Here is an 18,500-nt window from a genome sequence, read left to right as displayed (position 1 = left end):
TGAAATCCGTATCTTGCATTTCTTCCATCTCATCATCTTCATAATCTTGGCTTGAGGTGTCTTGTTCATTTGGGGTGTCAAATGTCTTCCTTGTTCTTGTTTCCTCGGTTTCTGTGTTTGTTGCTTGGCATTGTGGAGATATTCTTTGGATTCATCTTCCCTCACTGTGGTGTTTTTTTCTTGTTATACTATGACTGTATTAAGTGGACTGTCTGCTTTTGATGGAGCCTTAGAGGCTTGAGATTGGTGTGGCCTGAGAGCTCTGTTTGGTTCCTCAGGGTTAAGGGTGTGCCAAAGTTGACACTCCCAGGTTAGGCATGGTAAATCTCTCTCTCTCTCTCTTTTTTTTTTTCAGAAGGAAAGTAATTCTGCACAGCTGAGTGGAATTGGAGGTAGTTAGCAGGCGAATGATATACCCACAGGATCCATAGATCAGAAGCTCTTTCCCCAGGACCACACAGGGAATCTGTTCTGCCCTCAGTGTGGGCTCAAATTCTCCTGCAGTCTCCCACTGGGTTGCCAAGGTTACCAAATTGTAGCGTCTCTGGGGAGTACTCATGTGAATTCCATGAGTTCTCTCACCCACCGTGTCTTTTTTCACAGTCTCAATTGCACCACACATTCACTAGGTCCTAATCTCCTGTTATTTCACCCACCCCCTCAGAGTCAGATTTTTCTGCTTGGTTGAGGGCGGGTGCAGCCCTGAGGTCGCGCCACTTATGACGTATGTCCAAAATGGCCTGCTCTTTGTCTTGCTTGCCTTTGAGAGGTGAGTGGAGAGAGAGAAACTCATGTCCATACTAGTCACTTTTTTTTCCCCTCTCTCTTCTAGTTAGCCTGGTGAACTTTTCCCCACGGGGTTTCAGGCCTCGTTCCCTCTAGTCTCCTCTTTCCACTTTCCCACTGGTGTCTCGGGCTATTGAGGTTTGGCTCACCTCGTGTTCCAGAGCTGGTGCGCTGATTCTGCTGCTGGTGTCCCAAGCCGTGGGCTCCCACACCCTCCACGAAGGTCCACCGTGAATCACTAGTTCCAGAAGAGTTTCCTCTGCTGTTTCTTCCCCTACTCTTCCTTGAACCTGCAGTATCTCCACTTTTATTAAACTGTCTCTTCCTGGACTATCAGTGTGCTCCCTTCCTATTCCGCCATATTGCCGCTCACATTATTGTATTAAATGACAAGGTATCATCCTTTTAACAGCTGAATAGCATTCTGTTACAATAATGTACCACTTATGGATTCATTACTTCGTACACACTTGTTTGTCCACATTCCTTGGCTGCAGTGAATAGAGCTGCAGTAAACATGGGTGGGCAGATGTTTCTTTGACAGACCGGTTTCATTTCTTTTGGCTATATAGCCTGTAGTTACATTGCTGAAGCAAATGGTAGTTCTACTTTTAATATTTTGAGGAACCTCCCTACTGTTTTTTTTTTAAAGATTTATTTATTTATTTGAAAGTCAGAGTTACACGGAGGGGGAGGTCTTCCATCTGCTGGTTCACTCCCCAATTGGCCGCATTGGCCGGAGCTGTGCTGATCCAAAGCCAGGAGCCAGGAGCTTCTTCTGTGTCTCCCATGTGAGTGCAGAGGCCAAAGGACTTAGGCCATCTTCTACTGCTTTCCCAGGCCATAGCAGAGAGCTGGTTCGGAAGTGGAGCACCTGGGACTTGAACTGGTGCCCAAATGGGATACTGGCACTTCAGGTGGCAGCTTTACCCGCTATGCCACAACACCGGCCCCCATACTGTTTTTCATTATGTATTGATATGCACTCCCAACAGTCTTCAAAGGGTATATCCTTTTCTCTGCATCACCAGCATTTGTCTTTTGTCTTTGTAATAACAAATCTACCTAAAGTGATATCTCATTGTGATTTAGATTGCATTTCCCTGATAGTGATGTTGAGCATTTTTCATGTACCCAACAGCCATTTATATGTCTGCTCATTTTTATTTTTAAAAAAGATTTTTATTTATTTGTTTTGAAAGAGTTACATAGAATGGCAGAGGCAGAGACAGAGACAGAGATCTTCCATCTGCTGGTTCACCCCCCAGAGGACAACATTCGGGACTGGGCCAGGCCAAAGCCAGGAACCAAGTGCATCATCTGGGCCTCTCATGTGGGTGGCAGGGGCTTGGGCCACTTTCCACTGCTTTTCTCAGGACATCATGAGGGAGCTGGATCAGAAGTGCAACAGCTGGGACAGGAACCGATGCCCACATGGGATGCTGGTGTTGCAGGTGGTATCTTTACTTGTTGCACCACAATGGTGGCCCTAGTTAGTCATTTTTAATTGGGTTATCATTTTTGCTGTTATTTGAGTTCTTGGTAAATTCTGGAAATCAACCCCTTTTTGGATATATAACTTGCAAGTATTTTCTCCCATTCTGTATGTTGTCTCCTCACTCTGCTGATCTCTTCCTTTGCTATGCAGGTTTTTAGCTTGATGAAATCCCATCTATTCTTGCTTTTGTTGCCTGTACTTTTATGGAATGGCGTGCACACACACACATACACACAGAAATCCTTACTCTTTCCAGTTTCCTGAAATGTCTCGCCTATGTTTTTTTTTTCTAGTGGTTTCGTATCTTACATTTAGAACTTTAATCCATTTTCAGTTGAATTTTGTGTATGATGAGAGTTTAGTTTCATACTTCTGCATATGGATATCCAACTCTCAGCACCATTTATTGAAAAGGTTATCTTTTCACTGATGCACATTCTGAACACTTTTGTCAATGAGCAACTGGACTCTGGATATGTGGGTTTGCTTGTAAGCTCTCTTACCCAGTACATTGGTGTATATGTCTGTGTTTATGCCAATATCATGCTGTTTTAATTAGGAAAGCTTTGTAGTATATTTTAAAGTTAGATACGTAATTATCATCTGAAAAATGATCATTATAGCCTCTTTCATATAGTTATTGTGAAGATTAGATGTGTAATAAAATGCTTAATGTATTAACTTCCCTCTACTGTCATGCTCCAAAAATGATTATGTGGTGGAATGCACACCAGGCCTGGACAAAATTTGCAGATAGGAAAGAAGTGTGTCAGTGCCCCTCCTATGGTCTGCTTCTCCTCCCTTGGGGCCTACTGCTCTCCCCAGAGCCCTTCTCTGTGGCCTTCCACATAATCATTCCTCTTCAAGTAGGATTTGTGGTTTTTTTTTTTTAGATTTTATTTATTTGAAAGTCAGAATTACACAGGAGAGGCAGAGAGAGAGAGAGAGAGAGGGAGGGAGGGAGGGAGAGAAGGAGGGAGTCTTCCATCTGCTGGTTCACTCCCCAGTTGGCCACAATGGTCAGAGCTGTGCTGATCCAAAGCAGCAGGAGTTTCCTCTTGGTCTCCCACAGAGCTGCAGGGGCCCAAGGACTTGGGCCATCTTCTACTGCTTTCCCAGGCCACAACAGAGAGCTGGATCAGAAGTAGAGCAGCCGAGACTCGAACCGGCGCCCTTATGGGATGCTGGTGCTGCAGGCTGAGGCTTTACCTGCTACGCCACAGCACGGGCCCTTCAAGTAGGATTTGGAATCCCTCTCCCTCCCCCTCTCCCTCTCTCTCTCTGCCTCTTTCCTGCATCAAAACATCCTTTGCATATAGCTGCTGTATTCTCATTCCTGGCGCATTCCCATGTGGAAAAGGCGGGATGATGAAATCAGCCAAGGAAGCTGAGGATGAGTGATCAACGCAGTAGAGAAACTAGGAGAGTGCGCTATCCCAGAGACCAAGTAAAGAGCATCTCAGGTGCAGGAAACGATCCACTGTCAAATCCTGTGACGGGGTAAGGAGAACCAAGAGTTGTCTGCTGGAGTTGGCAAGGTGGAGCTCATTGGTGCTTCCAACTAAAGCAATTCTGCTGTAGCAGTTGTAGTGAAATTCTAATTAGAGTGCACCAAGCACAGACTAATCTTTGGAGCTGCTTTTCTGTGAAGAGCAAAGAAAGAGTGGATGCTGGAGGGGGAACGGCAGATGTGAGGGGGACCTGTGGAAGTCCTCTTCTGACAGCTTCAGTTTCTCAGTGAGTGGAAAGCAGGGCCATCACAGCTTCGCTGCTAGAGGGAAGTCAAGTCCCATAGAGGACTAAGTGCGAGGGCCGGCTTCAGGAGTTCAAGCAGACTTCAAAAAGTTCCTGGGAAATCGAATTAAAAGTATTTTGGGGGCCGGCGCCGTGGCTCAATAGGCTAATCCTCTGCCTTGCGGCACCGGCACACTGGGTTCTAGTCCCAGTCGGGGCGCCGGATTCTATCCCAGTTGCCCCTCTTCCAGGCCAGCTCTCTGCTGTGGCCAGGGAGTGCAGTGGAGGATGGCCCAAGTGCTTGGGCCCTGCACCCCATGGGAGACCAGGATAAGTACCTGGCTCCTGCCTTCGGATCAGCGCGGTGCGCAGGTCACAGCACGCCGGCCGCGGCGGCCATTGGAGGGTGAACCAAAGGCAAAAGGAAGACCTTTCTCTCTGTCTCTCTCTATCCACTCTGCCTGTCAGAAAAAAAAAAAAAGTATTTTGGGAGGAGAGAACTTTCACTTTGCTTACGGCCTTGCCTAAATACTGACGGAGACCGTGGACTCAAAAGGCTTCCAAAGCCTTGGCAGCTCTTGTCAAGAACCTCAGATGCTCACTGATGTCATACGTAGGGGTGCTATTTGCTAAAGTAACAGCAGGAGTCACTGTGCACTTACTTCCCAGGCAAGACCTCTGTCCTAAATTAGTTGCATTGTGAGATTTAACTGTAAAACTTGCTCTCAGTTTTTATACTTCATGAGTTTGGGTGTATAAACAACTGTAATCTGTACTTAGTATAGAGTTGGTCTTCTGTGTATAAAGTTATTTGAAAATGAAGCTTGGGGCCGGTGCTGTGGCACAGCGGGTTAAAGCCCTGGCCTGAAGTGCAAGCATCCCATATGGGCACCAGTGCTAGTCCCGGCTGCTACTCTTCTGATCCAGCTCTCTGCTATGGCCTGGGAAAGCAGTGGAAGATGGCCCAAGTCCTTGGGTCCCTGCACCCACATGGGAGACCCGGAGGAAACTCCTGGCTCCTGGCTTCAGATTGGCGCAGCTCCAGCTGTGGCGGCCATCTGGGGAGTGAACCAATGGATGGAAGACCTCTCTCTCTGTGTCTCTGCTTCTCTCTGTAACTCTTTCAAATGAATAAAATAAATATTAAAAAAAAAAAGAAAACGAATCTTGAGAATGGGACTGGGAATGGGAGAGGGAGGAAGAGGAGGGTAGGGAGTGAGGGTAGCAGGGTGGGTATGGTAGGAAGAATCACTATATTCCTAAAGACGTACTCATGAAATTTATATTCATTAAATAAAGGGTTTAAAAAAGTACTTTGGTGCAAAAATTTTTTGAAATCCACGAATAGTTTTTTCAAAGTTTTCCATGAACTTTTTGAAAATCTATCTATCTGAGAGACTGATGGTGTTGTGTGGTTTAGTGGGTTCACATGTAATGTGGTTTAGTGAGGTTCACATATAATGTCAATTTAAAATTCAAATAACAAACACGTGCGATGCTCTGAATTTTCTTTATTTTCTATTGATTATTTAAACTACTTTACAAACTGCTCTATAACACTGCGTAAGCAACCGCGACAGCAGGGTGGGAATTAAACTTGGCTATCTTACATCGAAATAGTGGGCAAACATTTGTTTTCTTGGAAGATACTCAACTTTATGGAATACTTTACAGGTGTTGATATAGTTTAATTCCATATACCACAAGGAGAATCTACCTTAAACAAACAACTCTTTAAACTAAAGAAACACATTTCTTCCACTCTGTTTCAGATGAAATTGTTTTGACAGCTTGAGTCCCTCTCCACAGTTACAGCCTTGAGTTTAAGGCAGATTCGTACGAAGTACACAGAGTTCCCTTGGATTCCCCATCAAATGATGCCCATGGTTCATGTGCTCACAGGTAGAAGAGAGAGTTGGCTAATTCTAAACTTGGTTCTTTATGAATGCTCTGTGCCACCAGGAAGGTCAGTTTGTGGGCATACTGGCATGGTGCTGGGATACTGATTAATCCCTGGGGAGGAAGAAGCATTGGTAATTATTAAAGGGAAAATTTGTTCTTCAAAGTGACTTTTTACTGAATTTTTTAACTGACTGGGTCCAGGTACAAAAGAGTATGTTTGTAACTAAACAATAACTAACTCAATCAACAAAGGCAATCTCATTCACTGGGAACATAAACTCACTGGGCAAGATGGGGTGAGACCAGCCTGGCTGATGGTGCTGGGGGCTAGAAGTCATCATACTTAGGGCTAATCTAGGTTTCCTGTGGACTCGTCTTCATCTGAGAGGCTCAGAGTAAACATGGGCCTTGGACTTTGACAGCAGCTCTTGGACTAATGTGCAGGTGCAGAGGGCAGACTCACGCCAGTTAGCACTTTCCCACCATCTGTGTTGGCTTCAATGTCCTCAACTGTAATGTGGAAATAATACTCTGATTTTCTCCCAAGGTCCTCTAAGATAATATATATAATACAGTCCTCTAGAAACCATAAAAATTAATCTATTATATTCAGGTTGCTCTTCTGTTTCTGTGGCAGACAAGGTTCCTCCCACTGCGGAATTAGGGAGTCATGCACTCATTCCTCCTTTGTGCAAAGTTCAGGTATTACGCTCTGCCTAGGGCTAAAACTGAATTAGGTGACAACTCCCCAGTAGACATCTTGAACATCCTATTTGCATAAACAAACAGCTCTCACTCACCTGCCAATTGTAGTACAGGTGGCACATTTTGAACGTAAGTCTCTGCATGTGGTCAGGCTTCAGGCCATTGTCATCATAGATGACATTATAGTATGTGGGATTAACAGTTCCTCGACAGGCTGTCTGGCTGATCAAGTAGAAGTCATACCTGAGGAGGAAGCGGAAGGAATGTGGGCAAGAAGGCAGACATAGCTAAGTCCCAACCTAAACGGCACATGATCAATGGATGCTGGTCAAAAATGGGTTTCCCAGTGACACTTGCCACTCATGACGTGTTGCTTCGGAATCCACGACAGTGCCGAGTGGGGGGTTCTGCAGGGTGTGGTTCCTCTCCGTGAAGAACCGCGGCATGCACCTCTTCCTGACCACAACCACTGACAGCCTGGAGCGTTGGGCCAGAGAAACAAACAATAATGATGAGAGATTACTTCTGGTGATCTTTAAAAAGGAAACAGAGCAATTCATTGGGAAAAAAACATTCTGAAAGAAGAAAATAAAAATTATCCATGATCTCACCTTCCCTTGAGGTCCATGCGATTTTTTACATTAGTAACTGTCCTCATATGTTGTGAAAGTGTGGGAGGCCGAGCCATTTGCTTAGCTTTTATCTTTTCAACGTAGCAGGGGGAAAATGGTTAACAGGACAATTAACTTCATTTCATACTTCTGAGGGAAGATTTTCCAAGAGTTAACCATTAAGACCCGATGTTTGGGGGCCATGAGTAATAATCATGCTATTTTCAGCTTCACTCTTCCTCTTGAAATTATTTCTGGGTAGCAAAGGAAGAACCACACGTCCCTCTTACCTTCAAATGATCCCTTCTAAATCATACAAACTGATGCCTGAGTGGGAGGGCGGATGGATGGATGGACAGATGATGGCTGGACCAAAGGGTAAATGGCCAAGTGTTGATGTCTTTGGTAAAGCCAAGGCCAAATCTTAATGTCCTCCATCATGGAAGGAACCCCCCAGGATGCAAGGGTCACTGTGAAGTTACACTTTAAGCATTTACATTATTTTTAAAATGGATTATGCATGCGTTCCATATTAACACTGTTAAATGTTGCTATTATAAAGAAAAGTAACTCCTTAGTGCTGTCAGCTGCTAAATTTACAACTGCAGCCCTCAGTGAAGAGGCTGGAGCCTTAATACTCAAAACATTCACCACAGATCAAGGGGGAGAGAGAGACTGGGGTCTAACAGACTGCACACAGCTGCAGGGGATCCTGCCACCGAGCTATCTCCCTCCTACCAATTACTGATGGAGGTCAACACTCAGCTCCTCCGTGATCATGGCCAGGACACACTGTCCGATGACGGACAGCAGAGATCTGTGCTCTGCTAGGAAAAAGATGCTTTGCAAATATTTTAAGAAGCCAACTTAAGATTGCTGTCCTTTCCATTTTCCACTTCTAGTAATTGTTCACACTTGCCTCCTTGTACAATTACTAGAAAAAAATTGTACATTTAGTACTGAAATGGTGAATCTAAAAATGTAACAATGGAACAAGATGTCTGGGGTTGAAAATGAAGTGATTTCCAAGTGCAGCTCGGCTCTCATGGTGCTCAGACTCCTTTCAGCACCTCCCATAGACCTGAACGCACATTAGTGCCTGCAACCGAGGGGCTTAGGCCCTGTGTGTTCATTTGGTACCACAGCCTGCTTCTTCACGACTGTTGAGTATAAAGCATCTCCATTTGCCAGCAGCCCTGCAGGCTTTCTGCTGCATGTCAGCTGCTCTGCAGAATTCCTGCCTTCCTCTAGGTGCCCCCACCCAGCGCCCTCAAACCTGCCAGCCCCCGAGCCACTTAGGTTAGACCATCCTAACTACACGCCAGTGCAGAGGAAATGTGTCCCAATACACGGGCAGGGTGAGAAACGGAACAAAACTTCAGTGCATAAAAAAAATAAACAAGGGGCCGGTGCCACGGCTCACTAGGCTAATCCTCCGCCTTGCGGCGCCGGCACACCGGGTTCTAGTCCCGGTCGGGGCGCCGGATTCTGTCCCGGTTGCCCTCTTCCAGGCCAGCTCTCTGCTGTGGCCCCGGAGTGCAGTGGAGGATGGCCCAAGTGCTTGGGCCCTGCACCCCGTGGGAGACCAGGAGAAGCACCTGGTTCCTGGCTTTGGATCAGCACGGTGCGCCGGCCGCAGCGGCCATTGGAGGGTGAACCAACGGCAAAGGAAGACCTTTCTGTCTCTCTCTCTCACTGTCCACTCTGCCTGGGAAAAAATTAAAACATAATAATAATAATATAAAAAATAAACAAGGTTTGCACGTCTCGCATTTAACAGTTACAGCTGAATGTGTAGTTGCTAGGAGTACAGCATAAAGAATGATAATTTAATTTAATACCTGGTATTTGAGTGGGACTCCGTCACAGTGCTCAGCAGCTGTGGGACTTCATATTCATTAATTGTTTTTAGTTGACCGTCTCCTACACCATCACGGTACACAATTACCCGTGCTGGCAAACTATGGTTGTACTTGTACCACTTGTTGAGCGCTCCTGCAGAATTCGGTGAAAAAAACAACAGTAATTGTTGTTTTCGGTAAGAAAACCACGACTTGTCCAATGTCAACAAAAAACAACAGTCATATATATGTCAATGTCTAGCTAGCACTGCTATTTAAGGCCACAGAAAATAAGGTGGTACCTAATTTGGGTTATATTTGCAATTATGTAAAAATGGATAACTTCAGAGAGCATCCCTTCATCACTGCTATTTGAGAAATCATAATGGTTCCTATCACAGACTATATTCTTCATTTAGCATATCCCTTCAGTATAATTTTAATACCCAAACAATAAATTAAAACTTAATTTCTGCAATACATAAAATACCTAAAATCAGATTATACTAATTTACTGTCTTCAAGTCTTTACATCCTCTCAAATAGACTAGATAAAATTACATCATTTTTTTCTCTAATGAGAATAAATATGAAAGCAAGAAAATGACTTGGCTGCTCCTCTGCAAACATCCTTAGTCACCCAATTAGATTCTAATTCCCACTGACAATGTCAAGTCTGAAAACATTTCCACCCACTCTAACCAGAAACTGCCAAGCAGCAGAGACTGCACAGTAACTCCCACCCTACAGAAACTTTAACAACAACGGCTAAAAAAAAAATCAAGTTTTCAAGTGAGGGGAAGTAATAGGACACAATAATTCTTTTTATATATATACATGTGTATATATATATATATATATTGCACAACTGCTTTAGGGGCATTTACTGTCAAGAAAACTCATTTCAGTTTGATAGAAGATAATTATATATGTAAGACCATTACCAACATGTCTCAATGAACTCACCTTTTTAGAAACAAAAATTACAACCTCCCAAAGTTTACAGGTGTGATGGGAAAATACATATAAGGAGATGGGGGAATTTGCGTAAACCAAGCTACTAGGGAACAGCAAAGCCAGACCCTGGGCTGGGGCAAGTGAGGAAGTGGATACCCTAGCTCCATCCTCTCATCGTATCCCATGGCAAACATTTCACTCTTGCTCATCTGCCGTATCCCCCATGTTCTCTCTCTATCCTACATCTTACCAGTTAGCACCCCTACCCCGGGCCCAAAGGCTTTTCTCTTACATTTAGACTCAACACTGCTCTTTTCTCCTACGTTTAGACATAACACTGCTCTATTATAAGCCAGTTCCTCCTGGACACGTTTCTTTGTGCCTTTAAACCGCTTGTCAGGAACCAGCAGCAGCAAACTTTCTCTCCTCCTGGCTTTCTGTTTATCACACACAGATGAATGCAAACACCAATTAACCTGACTGTAACCCTGAGCCAACGCATAGCTTTGAGAATCTCCAGCTGGGTACCAGTGGACACAGCAAGCTTGGGAAGTTTGCTTCCACCTATCTGGACTGCTATATGCATGGAACTTAGGTCTACAGGAACATTCCTTGGAGCCCACCCACACTGTTGTATTTTTAGTACCAGTCATGAAAACTTTCAAGCAATCTGCAACATCAGCCGTTGTCCTCTGAAGGATGCAGCGAGAAAACCACCTAAAGCAAGTGAGAGATGAGAGTAAAGCTCAAATTCAAAATTCCTGCGACAGCATGCACCGGTACTGAATTATGAAACAGACTTATGGGTAAAAGTCAATGTTGACGATTTTGTATACGCTATGTGATCACAATGGCATTTAAAATTCCCTCTCCCCAAAATGAATTTGATGAACGAAATGAAGCACAGTGTTGGCATCAGGTATGTCTGTTTAAATCCTGGCTAGGAACTCAGCAATGCTGTGGCTTTGTAAATGAATCTAAACTTTGGTTTCCTCATCTCTATGTACCAAAGAAATTTACAAGAGAGTAAGGTACTACCACTTAGGGTGGTTGTCCAAGTTAAATTATATATTACATGTAGAATGCTTGACACAGAGTAACCACTAATAAACAGGAACCACTAGCAATTAGTATAAATAAACGTATTAGTTTAGCAGATCTACTTTTTAAAATATTCAAATACTTCTCAAGCATGTCTGCGACTATTGGTGAGCCTTCTGGACTTAGTATTTTAGCAGGATTAACTTAACTCACACTTCAGAAGCAACTTCTCTTGCTAAATATCATAGACTAAGAGCAGTTGGAAAATAAAAGCCATGACTCGGTAAATGAGTGTCAACATTTCCACAGCCCTGTAAATATGTGTGACAGTGACACAGTGCTGCAGACTCGCAGTGCTGAGTGCCACCAGCAAGATGCTGGAAGAAGGGCTTTTCACTGCATCCTCCCCTCCACGCAGAGGCACAAGCACTGATTTGACAACTTCCCCAGGAAAGAGTAACTCTGGGAACCCAGAGTCCAGCGTGGGGAAGAGTCTCAGGACGCTCACTGCAGTCTAAGATTCTCTTCACTTGTGTCAGCCGTTCTGTAGGGCAGCACTGTTCAGTGCAAAGAGAGGACATCCCTCAGCCCGCTGTTTCTCCCTCAGGGGAAAGTGAGAGTCTAGTGAGTGTGTACCTGGCCCCCGTGTCCACGCAGGAGCTTCCCCACAGGGCTGCTTTAGCTCAGCTCGCCTGGATCACGGAGCTGAGAGGAGGGAAGAGAGGCTGCACCCCTACAGACTGCTTCAGCAGGAAGTTCACCCATGAGCGTTTATGCAATGGAACCTAAGCTGTTATCAGCTTAACAAACTGGAAGATGTTTTATATAATCTTCACTGTAACCACAAAGCAGAACCTACAGTAGCTACACAAAAGATAAAGGTTTAAAGGTATGCCACTACAGAAGATCATTGAATCCCAGAGTGAGACCCCAACAGGGTAACAGAAGAACACAGGACCTCAAAACAGGCAGAAAACAATGAACAAAATTACAACAGTAATTCCTCACCTATCAATAACTATTTTATACATCAGTGGGTTAAATTTTCCAATCAAGAAACACAGAGTGACAAAATGGATATAAAACAAGACCAAACTTTATGCTGCCTGCAAGGGATTCGCTTAGCTTTAAGGACACAATAAGACTAAAGGTGAAAAATGGTAAAAATTATTCCATGTAAATGAAAACCAAAATAGAGCAAGGGTGGCTATACTTATAGCAGACAAAACATACTGCTGTCAAAAACTCACAGAAAACAAAGAAAATAAGTATAAGCTAGAGGGGTCAATCCATCAAGGGGATAAAGAAACTATAAACTGGACATCTGCACCCAAGATCACAGTACTGAATTAAACAGATCCAAAAGAAAAAACAGCAGCAATTTAATAATAATAGGGAATGTCCACACCCCACCTCTAACAGTGAGTGGATTCCTAATGGAAAATTGAAAAAGAAACATTATAGACTGGACCAACATATTAGAACAAAAGGATCTAACAGAGTTTTTTTTTAAAGATAAACAAAACTGAGTCCAACACTGTGGCATAGCTGGTAAAGCCACCACCTGCAGTGCTGGCATTCCACATGGGTGCCAGTTCAAGTTAGGCTACTCCATTTCTGATCCAGCTCTCTGCTATGGCCTGGGAAAGCAGTAGAAGATGGCCCAAGTGCTTGGGCCCCTGCACCCACGTGGGAGATCTGGAAGAAGCTCCTGGCTCCTGGTTTCAGATTGGCACAGCTCCAGCCATTATGGCCACTTGGGAAGTGAACCAGCAGATGGAAGACCTCTATCTCTGCCTCTCCTCTCTCTGTGTAACTCTGACTTTCAAATAAATAAATCTTTTTTTAAAGAAAAGATAAACCAAACTGACAGAACTTTAGTTAGGCTAACTACTAAAAAAGAAAGATGATTCAGACAAATAAAATCAGAAATGAAAGAGGAGACATTACAACTTACACCACAGAAATTCAAAGGCTCATATATACTACCACGAGCTATGAATATCCAACAAACAGAATAACCTAAAAGTCAAGAATGAATTCTCAGAAACACTCAACCTATCATGAAGAGATAGAAAAAAACTGTTGTCTGTATATATATGTAATATTTACATATAAAGCAAGTGTGGCACAATGCTTAAAATTTTAAATCTATGCACACTCACTGACCTCCTCCCTATGCCTTTCTGTGTAACTCTTTCAAATAAATAAATAAATCTTTAGAAAAAAAAGAATTAGTACCAATCCTTCTCAAACTCTTACAAAAATCTGAAGAAAAGAAAATACTTCTGAACTTATTTTATGAGATCAACATAATCTTTATACTGAAGCCAGATAAAAACACTGTAAATTGGGAAAAACTATGGGTCACATCCCTGAAAAACACAGATAAAACTATTCTTAACAAAACACTAGCAAACCAATTCAACAGCACACTGAAAGGATCATGCATCATCATCAAGCAGGATTTACATTTCAGATGCAAGGATGGTGCAACACATGCAAATCAACAGAGGTGCTACAGCACATTTACAGAATGAGCTAGTAAATTAGATCGTTTCAGCAGATGCAGGAAAAGCACATGAAAACTTGCAACATGTTTTCACGATAATGAATTTCTTTCTTTTTCTTTTTTTTTTTTTTTTGACAGGCAGACTGGACAGTGAGAGAGAGAGACAGAGAGAAAGGTCTTCCTTTGCCGTTGGTTCACCCTCCAATGGCCGCCACGGCCGGCGCGCTGCGGCCGGCGCACCGCGTTGATCCGATGGCAGGAGCCAGGAGCCAGGTGCTTTTCCTGGTCTCCCATGGGGTGCAGGGCCCAAGCACCTGGGCCATCCTCCACTGCACTCCCTGGCCACAGCAGAGAGCTGGCCTGGAAGAGGGGCAACCGGGACAGAATCCGGCGCCCCGACCGGGACTAGAACCCGGTGTGCCGGCGCCGCTAGGCAGAGGATTAGCCTAGTGAGCCGCGGCGCCGGCCACGATAATGAATTTCAACAAATTAGGTACAGAAGGACTGTACCTCAACACAGTAAAGGCCACTACTAATATCATACTCAGCAGTGAAAAGGTGTTAAGCTTTTGCCATAAGGTATTCAAAGGAGTTAATGGAGGGGCCGGCACTGTGGTGTAGTGGGCTGTCTCTACCTGCAGTGCCAGCATTCTATATGGGCACAGTTCATGTCCTGGCTGTTCCTTTTCCAATCCAGCTCTGCTTATGGCCTGGGAAAGCAGTAGAAGATGACGCAAGTGTTTGGGCCCCTGCATCCATGTGAGACACCCAGAAGAAGCTCCTGGCTTTGGACTGGTAGAGCTCTGGCCATTGGGGCCATCTGGGGAGTGAATCAGTAGATGGAAGACCTTTCTCTCTGTTTCTCCCTCTCCCTGTCTGTAACTCTACCTCTCAAATAAAGATGTATTTATTTATTTGAGAGGCAGAGTTACAGAGAGAAGAGAGGCAGAAAGAGAGAGAGAGAGAGAGAGAGGTCTTCCATCCGCTGGTTCACTCCTCAGATGGCTGTAATAGCCGGAGCTGTGCCGATCCAAAGCCAGGAGCCAGGAGCTTCTTATGGGTCTCCCACATGGGTGCAGGGGCCCATGGACTTGGGCCATCTTATACTACTTTCCCAGGCCATAGCAGAGAGCTGGATCGGAAGTGGAACATCTGGGTCTCGAACCAGCGCCCATATGGGATGCTGGCACTTCAGAATAGGGTGTTAACCCACTGCACAACAGCGTTGGCCCCATATATAAAATCTTTAAAAAAAAAAAAAAAAAAGAGTGCTGGAAGTCCTACCCAGAGCAATTAGGTAAGAGAAAGAAATAAAAGGCATCAAACTTGGAAAGGAAGGAATCAAAGTTATCTGTTGGAAAATAACACCACCTCATATACAGAAAACCCTAAAGACTCCATCAAAAAACTTAGTACTAATCACAAGTTCAGTAAACTTGCAGTATACAAACCTAACTTATAAATACCAGTTGTGTATCTGTACACTAACAATGAACCAGCTTAAAAACACCTAATTTATAATAGCAGAAAGAATAAAATACTTCATCAAAGAGATAAAATCTGTACACTGAAACCTAGGGAACAGTAATGAAAAATTGATGACACAAATAAATGAAGATACTCCATGTTCATGGAATGGCAGAATTAATATTACCAATATATCCACACTGCCCCAAGTGACCTTCAAATTCAATGCAGTTTATCAAAATTCCAAAATGACACTTTTTACAAAAAATAGAAAAAAAAAAACCAAAAACTGTATGAAGCTATAAAAGGTTCCACGTAGCTAGAGTACTCTCAAGCTAAAAAAAAAAAAAAAATCTAGAGGCCTCACACTTCCTAATTTCAAATTATATTGCAATGTGACAGTAATCAAAGCAGACTGTTATCACTTGTATGTGGAATCGTGAAAAAGTAAAAATTCATAGAACCAGAGTGCATGGGTGGTTTCAGGGGTCGAGGGGGGAAATGAGACGTCGGTTGAAGAGTACATTCAGTTGTAAGAGATTGAGTTCTGAACACCTAACATATATCATACATTGACTATAATTAATTATAATGTACTGTAAACTTGAAATTTGCTAGAATATATTTTAAATATTGTCACCACAAAAATTCTGTGTGAGGTAATGGATATGTTAATTGGATATATATATCAAAACATATTGTATACCTTAAATATATGATTTTTGTCCTTTATATGTCAATAATGGAAAAAAGTTGGGAATTTCCCCCTAAATGGTAATCATTTGAGGAAAACCTAAGGCAGATCCCTATCTCATTCCTTACATCAAAACAAATTCTAGATGTACAAGGGAGGAAAAAGGAAGTCCTCTATCAACTTGATTAATGAAGTGACACATATAGCAGGAATTTCATACAACTTAGAATGAAGCTGTAGGCATACAAGTACGATGCCACTTTGGCTTTTCCCACACTCCCTAATTTATGCAGACCACACATTTTCTAGAGCACTTCAAATAGCTTAAGCCAGGAAGAAGAAAATTTGCAAGCAGCTCCTGCAGCTTCAAAATATATCAGTTTGTTACAAATACTGAAACAACTCTAAGAACTACAATTTACAGAGCATTGTAAGCCAATAAAGCATGATCCCTATTTCTGCCTTTATTTTTAGTAGCAGTGTGAATAACAATCACCTCAAGTGACTACAAGCAATAATAGTAACAACAAGCAGCATGTATTGAATATTTACTATGAATGGCAATATCCTAAGCCCCTTATCTTAATGTGATTTCCATAAGTGACTTATGAAATGACACTATTACAATCCCAATTTTACAAATAAATACAGGGAGACACAGTGAAGTTAAGTAACGGGACCTCAGGGATAGCGTACGAGGACATTTCTGGAAATTTAATTCCAAAGCTCAGTGGATCAATCCCACAATGTAAAGTACCAGTACAGTGGCCAGGACAGTGCAGACAATCAGAAAACAAATAAAAACACAAGAACTTCTACATATTCATCATTTGGGAGAAATGTCTGAATACAAGCAATAATAAATGTAAACAATTAGCTTTTTAATGAGGTTACGTATTATCCCAATTTCACCAATCACGTTTTTATACATCAGTGTAATTTATGACCCAACGATCTGGTGAATGATACAAATTATTCCTTGCTGTTATGTCTTTTAGTTAAACACAAAAGTTTAATTGGAGAATATGATACGGCAGTTTTGAAGGTACCTGGTGACTTGAGGGTTAACACTGGCCACAAATCCAACCACCGCCATATTCTTGCTGAATGCATCCTTACAGACATCAATACCGACCACCATCAAGGACTTCAACTAGAAAAGTAAAGGTGTCAAGACTTAATGGTATGAAGAACCACTTTCCCCAAAGAATGATCAATACAATGTTTTTAAAAACTGCTTCTGGCTCCTAAATTAGTTAAACCATGTGCCAGGAAGATCAAGATCCATCTGAGGCTGTTTACTAAACCAGAAACGAGACAGACTCAAGCAATGGAGGGAGGAAAACTGCCTCTACTTTGCTTCAAGAGGCACTGTCGTTCAAAACAGCCACCATCCTGTGTGGGGTGAGCAAGGGGCACCAGAGGCTAACGGGATTCTGGGAAGTGACCCGCCTGTCCCTCACGTCTGGTCTTGAGGGATCTAAGCAGGAGTTCTACTCCCGGCCTTCACGTCCCTAAGGGGTCCTCCCTGGCACCTCCAGGGGCACGGCTGGGGCAACCACGTTCTTCCTGGTTATGGAAATGGGCAGCATTCCCTCAGTTCTCACTCTCCTCACTTCCTCCCGTGGTGGCTACCACTCAGGAAAGAGGGTTTCCTCAGTTCCCTTCACAGTGCAGAGGCTCGGATCCCGGTTCACACCACTTCCCCAGGCTCTGCGGAGGCCCCAGCAGGGTGCGAGCCTTCTCGGAGGGGTAGCACCCTGTGGAGAGCAAGTCAACACAGAGGCCCAGGAACACAGATTTCAAAACCGCAGCTGGGAGTGGGGGCGGACAGCAGCGTTGTGGCGCGGAGGGAAGAGCTGCCACCGGTGATGCTGGTGCAGGGAGCATAAGTATGAGGCCTGGCCGCTCTGCTTTCAATCCAGCTCCCTGCTGATGTGCTGGGGAAGGCAGCAGAATATGGCCCACTTACTGTGAACCAGTGGATGGAAAATCTTCCTGTCACTCTGCCTTTCAAATAAATAAGTCTTTTTAAAAAAAATTAGCAGCTGAGACCAGTGAGCGGCAGCATCACATATGGGTGCCAGTTCTAGTCCTGGCCGCTCCACTTCTGATCCAGCTCCCTGCTATGGTCTGGGAAAGCAGTGGAAGACGGCCCAAGTGTTTGGGCCCCTGCACCCATGTGGGAGACCTGCAAGAAGCTCCTGGCTCCTAGCTTCAGATCAGCCCAACTCTGGCCATTGTGGCCATTTGGGGAGTGAACTAGCAGGTGGAAGATCTCTCTCTCTCTCTCTCTCTCTCCCTCTGCCTCTCAAATAAATAGATCTCTAAAAAAATAGCAGCTGGGGCATCCATGGCAAGTCAGATTCTCTCTTTTTCTTTTAAATGGCTGCAATGGCCAGAGCTCGGCTGATCTGAAGCCAGGAGCCAGGAGCCAGGAGCTTCTTCCACGTCTCCCACGCAGGTGCAGGGGACCAAGCACCCGGGCCATCTTCCACTACTTTCCCAGGCCACAAGCAGAGAGCTGGATCATGAGAGGAGCAGCTGGGACTCAAATCGGCGCCCATATGGGATGCCAGTGCTGCAGGCAGAGGCTTAGCCTACTATGCCACAGCGCCAGCCCTCAGATTCTCTTTCATGAAACATTAGCAGCTTAACTGCAGTCCTTGAGGAGGGGCCACGCCTCCCCTTCTTCTGGGCATCCCAATAGCAGCTTGTAGAAACCCAGAGGCCACATCACAGGCCACAGACT

At 44.0% G+C, this 18,500-nt stretch overlaps 1 protein-coding gene across 1 annotated transcript in view; it reads right to left on the bottom strand.

Annotated features, from left to right (window-relative positions):
* Nucleotides 1-5,894: 5,894 nt before the first annotated feature.
* The window catches only part of PIWIL4 (piwi like RNA-mediated gene silencing 4), a 47,191-nt gene continuing 34,585 nt past the window's right edge, over nt 5,895-18,500 (bottom strand). The window contains exons 15-19 of the mRNA XM_070076985.1: nt 16,798-16,901; nt 10,681-10,751; nt 9,078-9,231; nt 6,721-7,102; nt 5,895-6,031 (exon numbers count right to left, since the gene is read on the bottom strand). Of these exons, the coding sequence (XP_069933086.1) occupies nt 6,940-7,102; nt 9,078-9,231; nt 10,681-10,751; nt 16,798-16,901 (492 nt within the window). The 3' untranslated portion in view covers nt 5,895-6,031; nt 6,721-6,939. The remainder of the gene's footprint in view (nt 6,032-6,720; nt 7,103-9,077; nt 9,232-10,680; nt 10,752-16,797; nt 16,902-18,500) is intronic.

This window comes from Oryctolagus cuniculus, chromosome 1 (genome assembly GCF_964237555.1).
Source record: "Oryctolagus cuniculus chromosome 1, mOryCun1.1, whole genome shotgun sequence".
NCBI lineage: Eukaryota > Metazoa > Chordata > Mammalia > Lagomorpha > Leporidae > Oryctolagus > Oryctolagus cuniculus.
The sequence above is the reverse complement of the archived record's forward strand: the minus strand, read 5'-3'. Positions and strand labels throughout refer to the sequence as shown.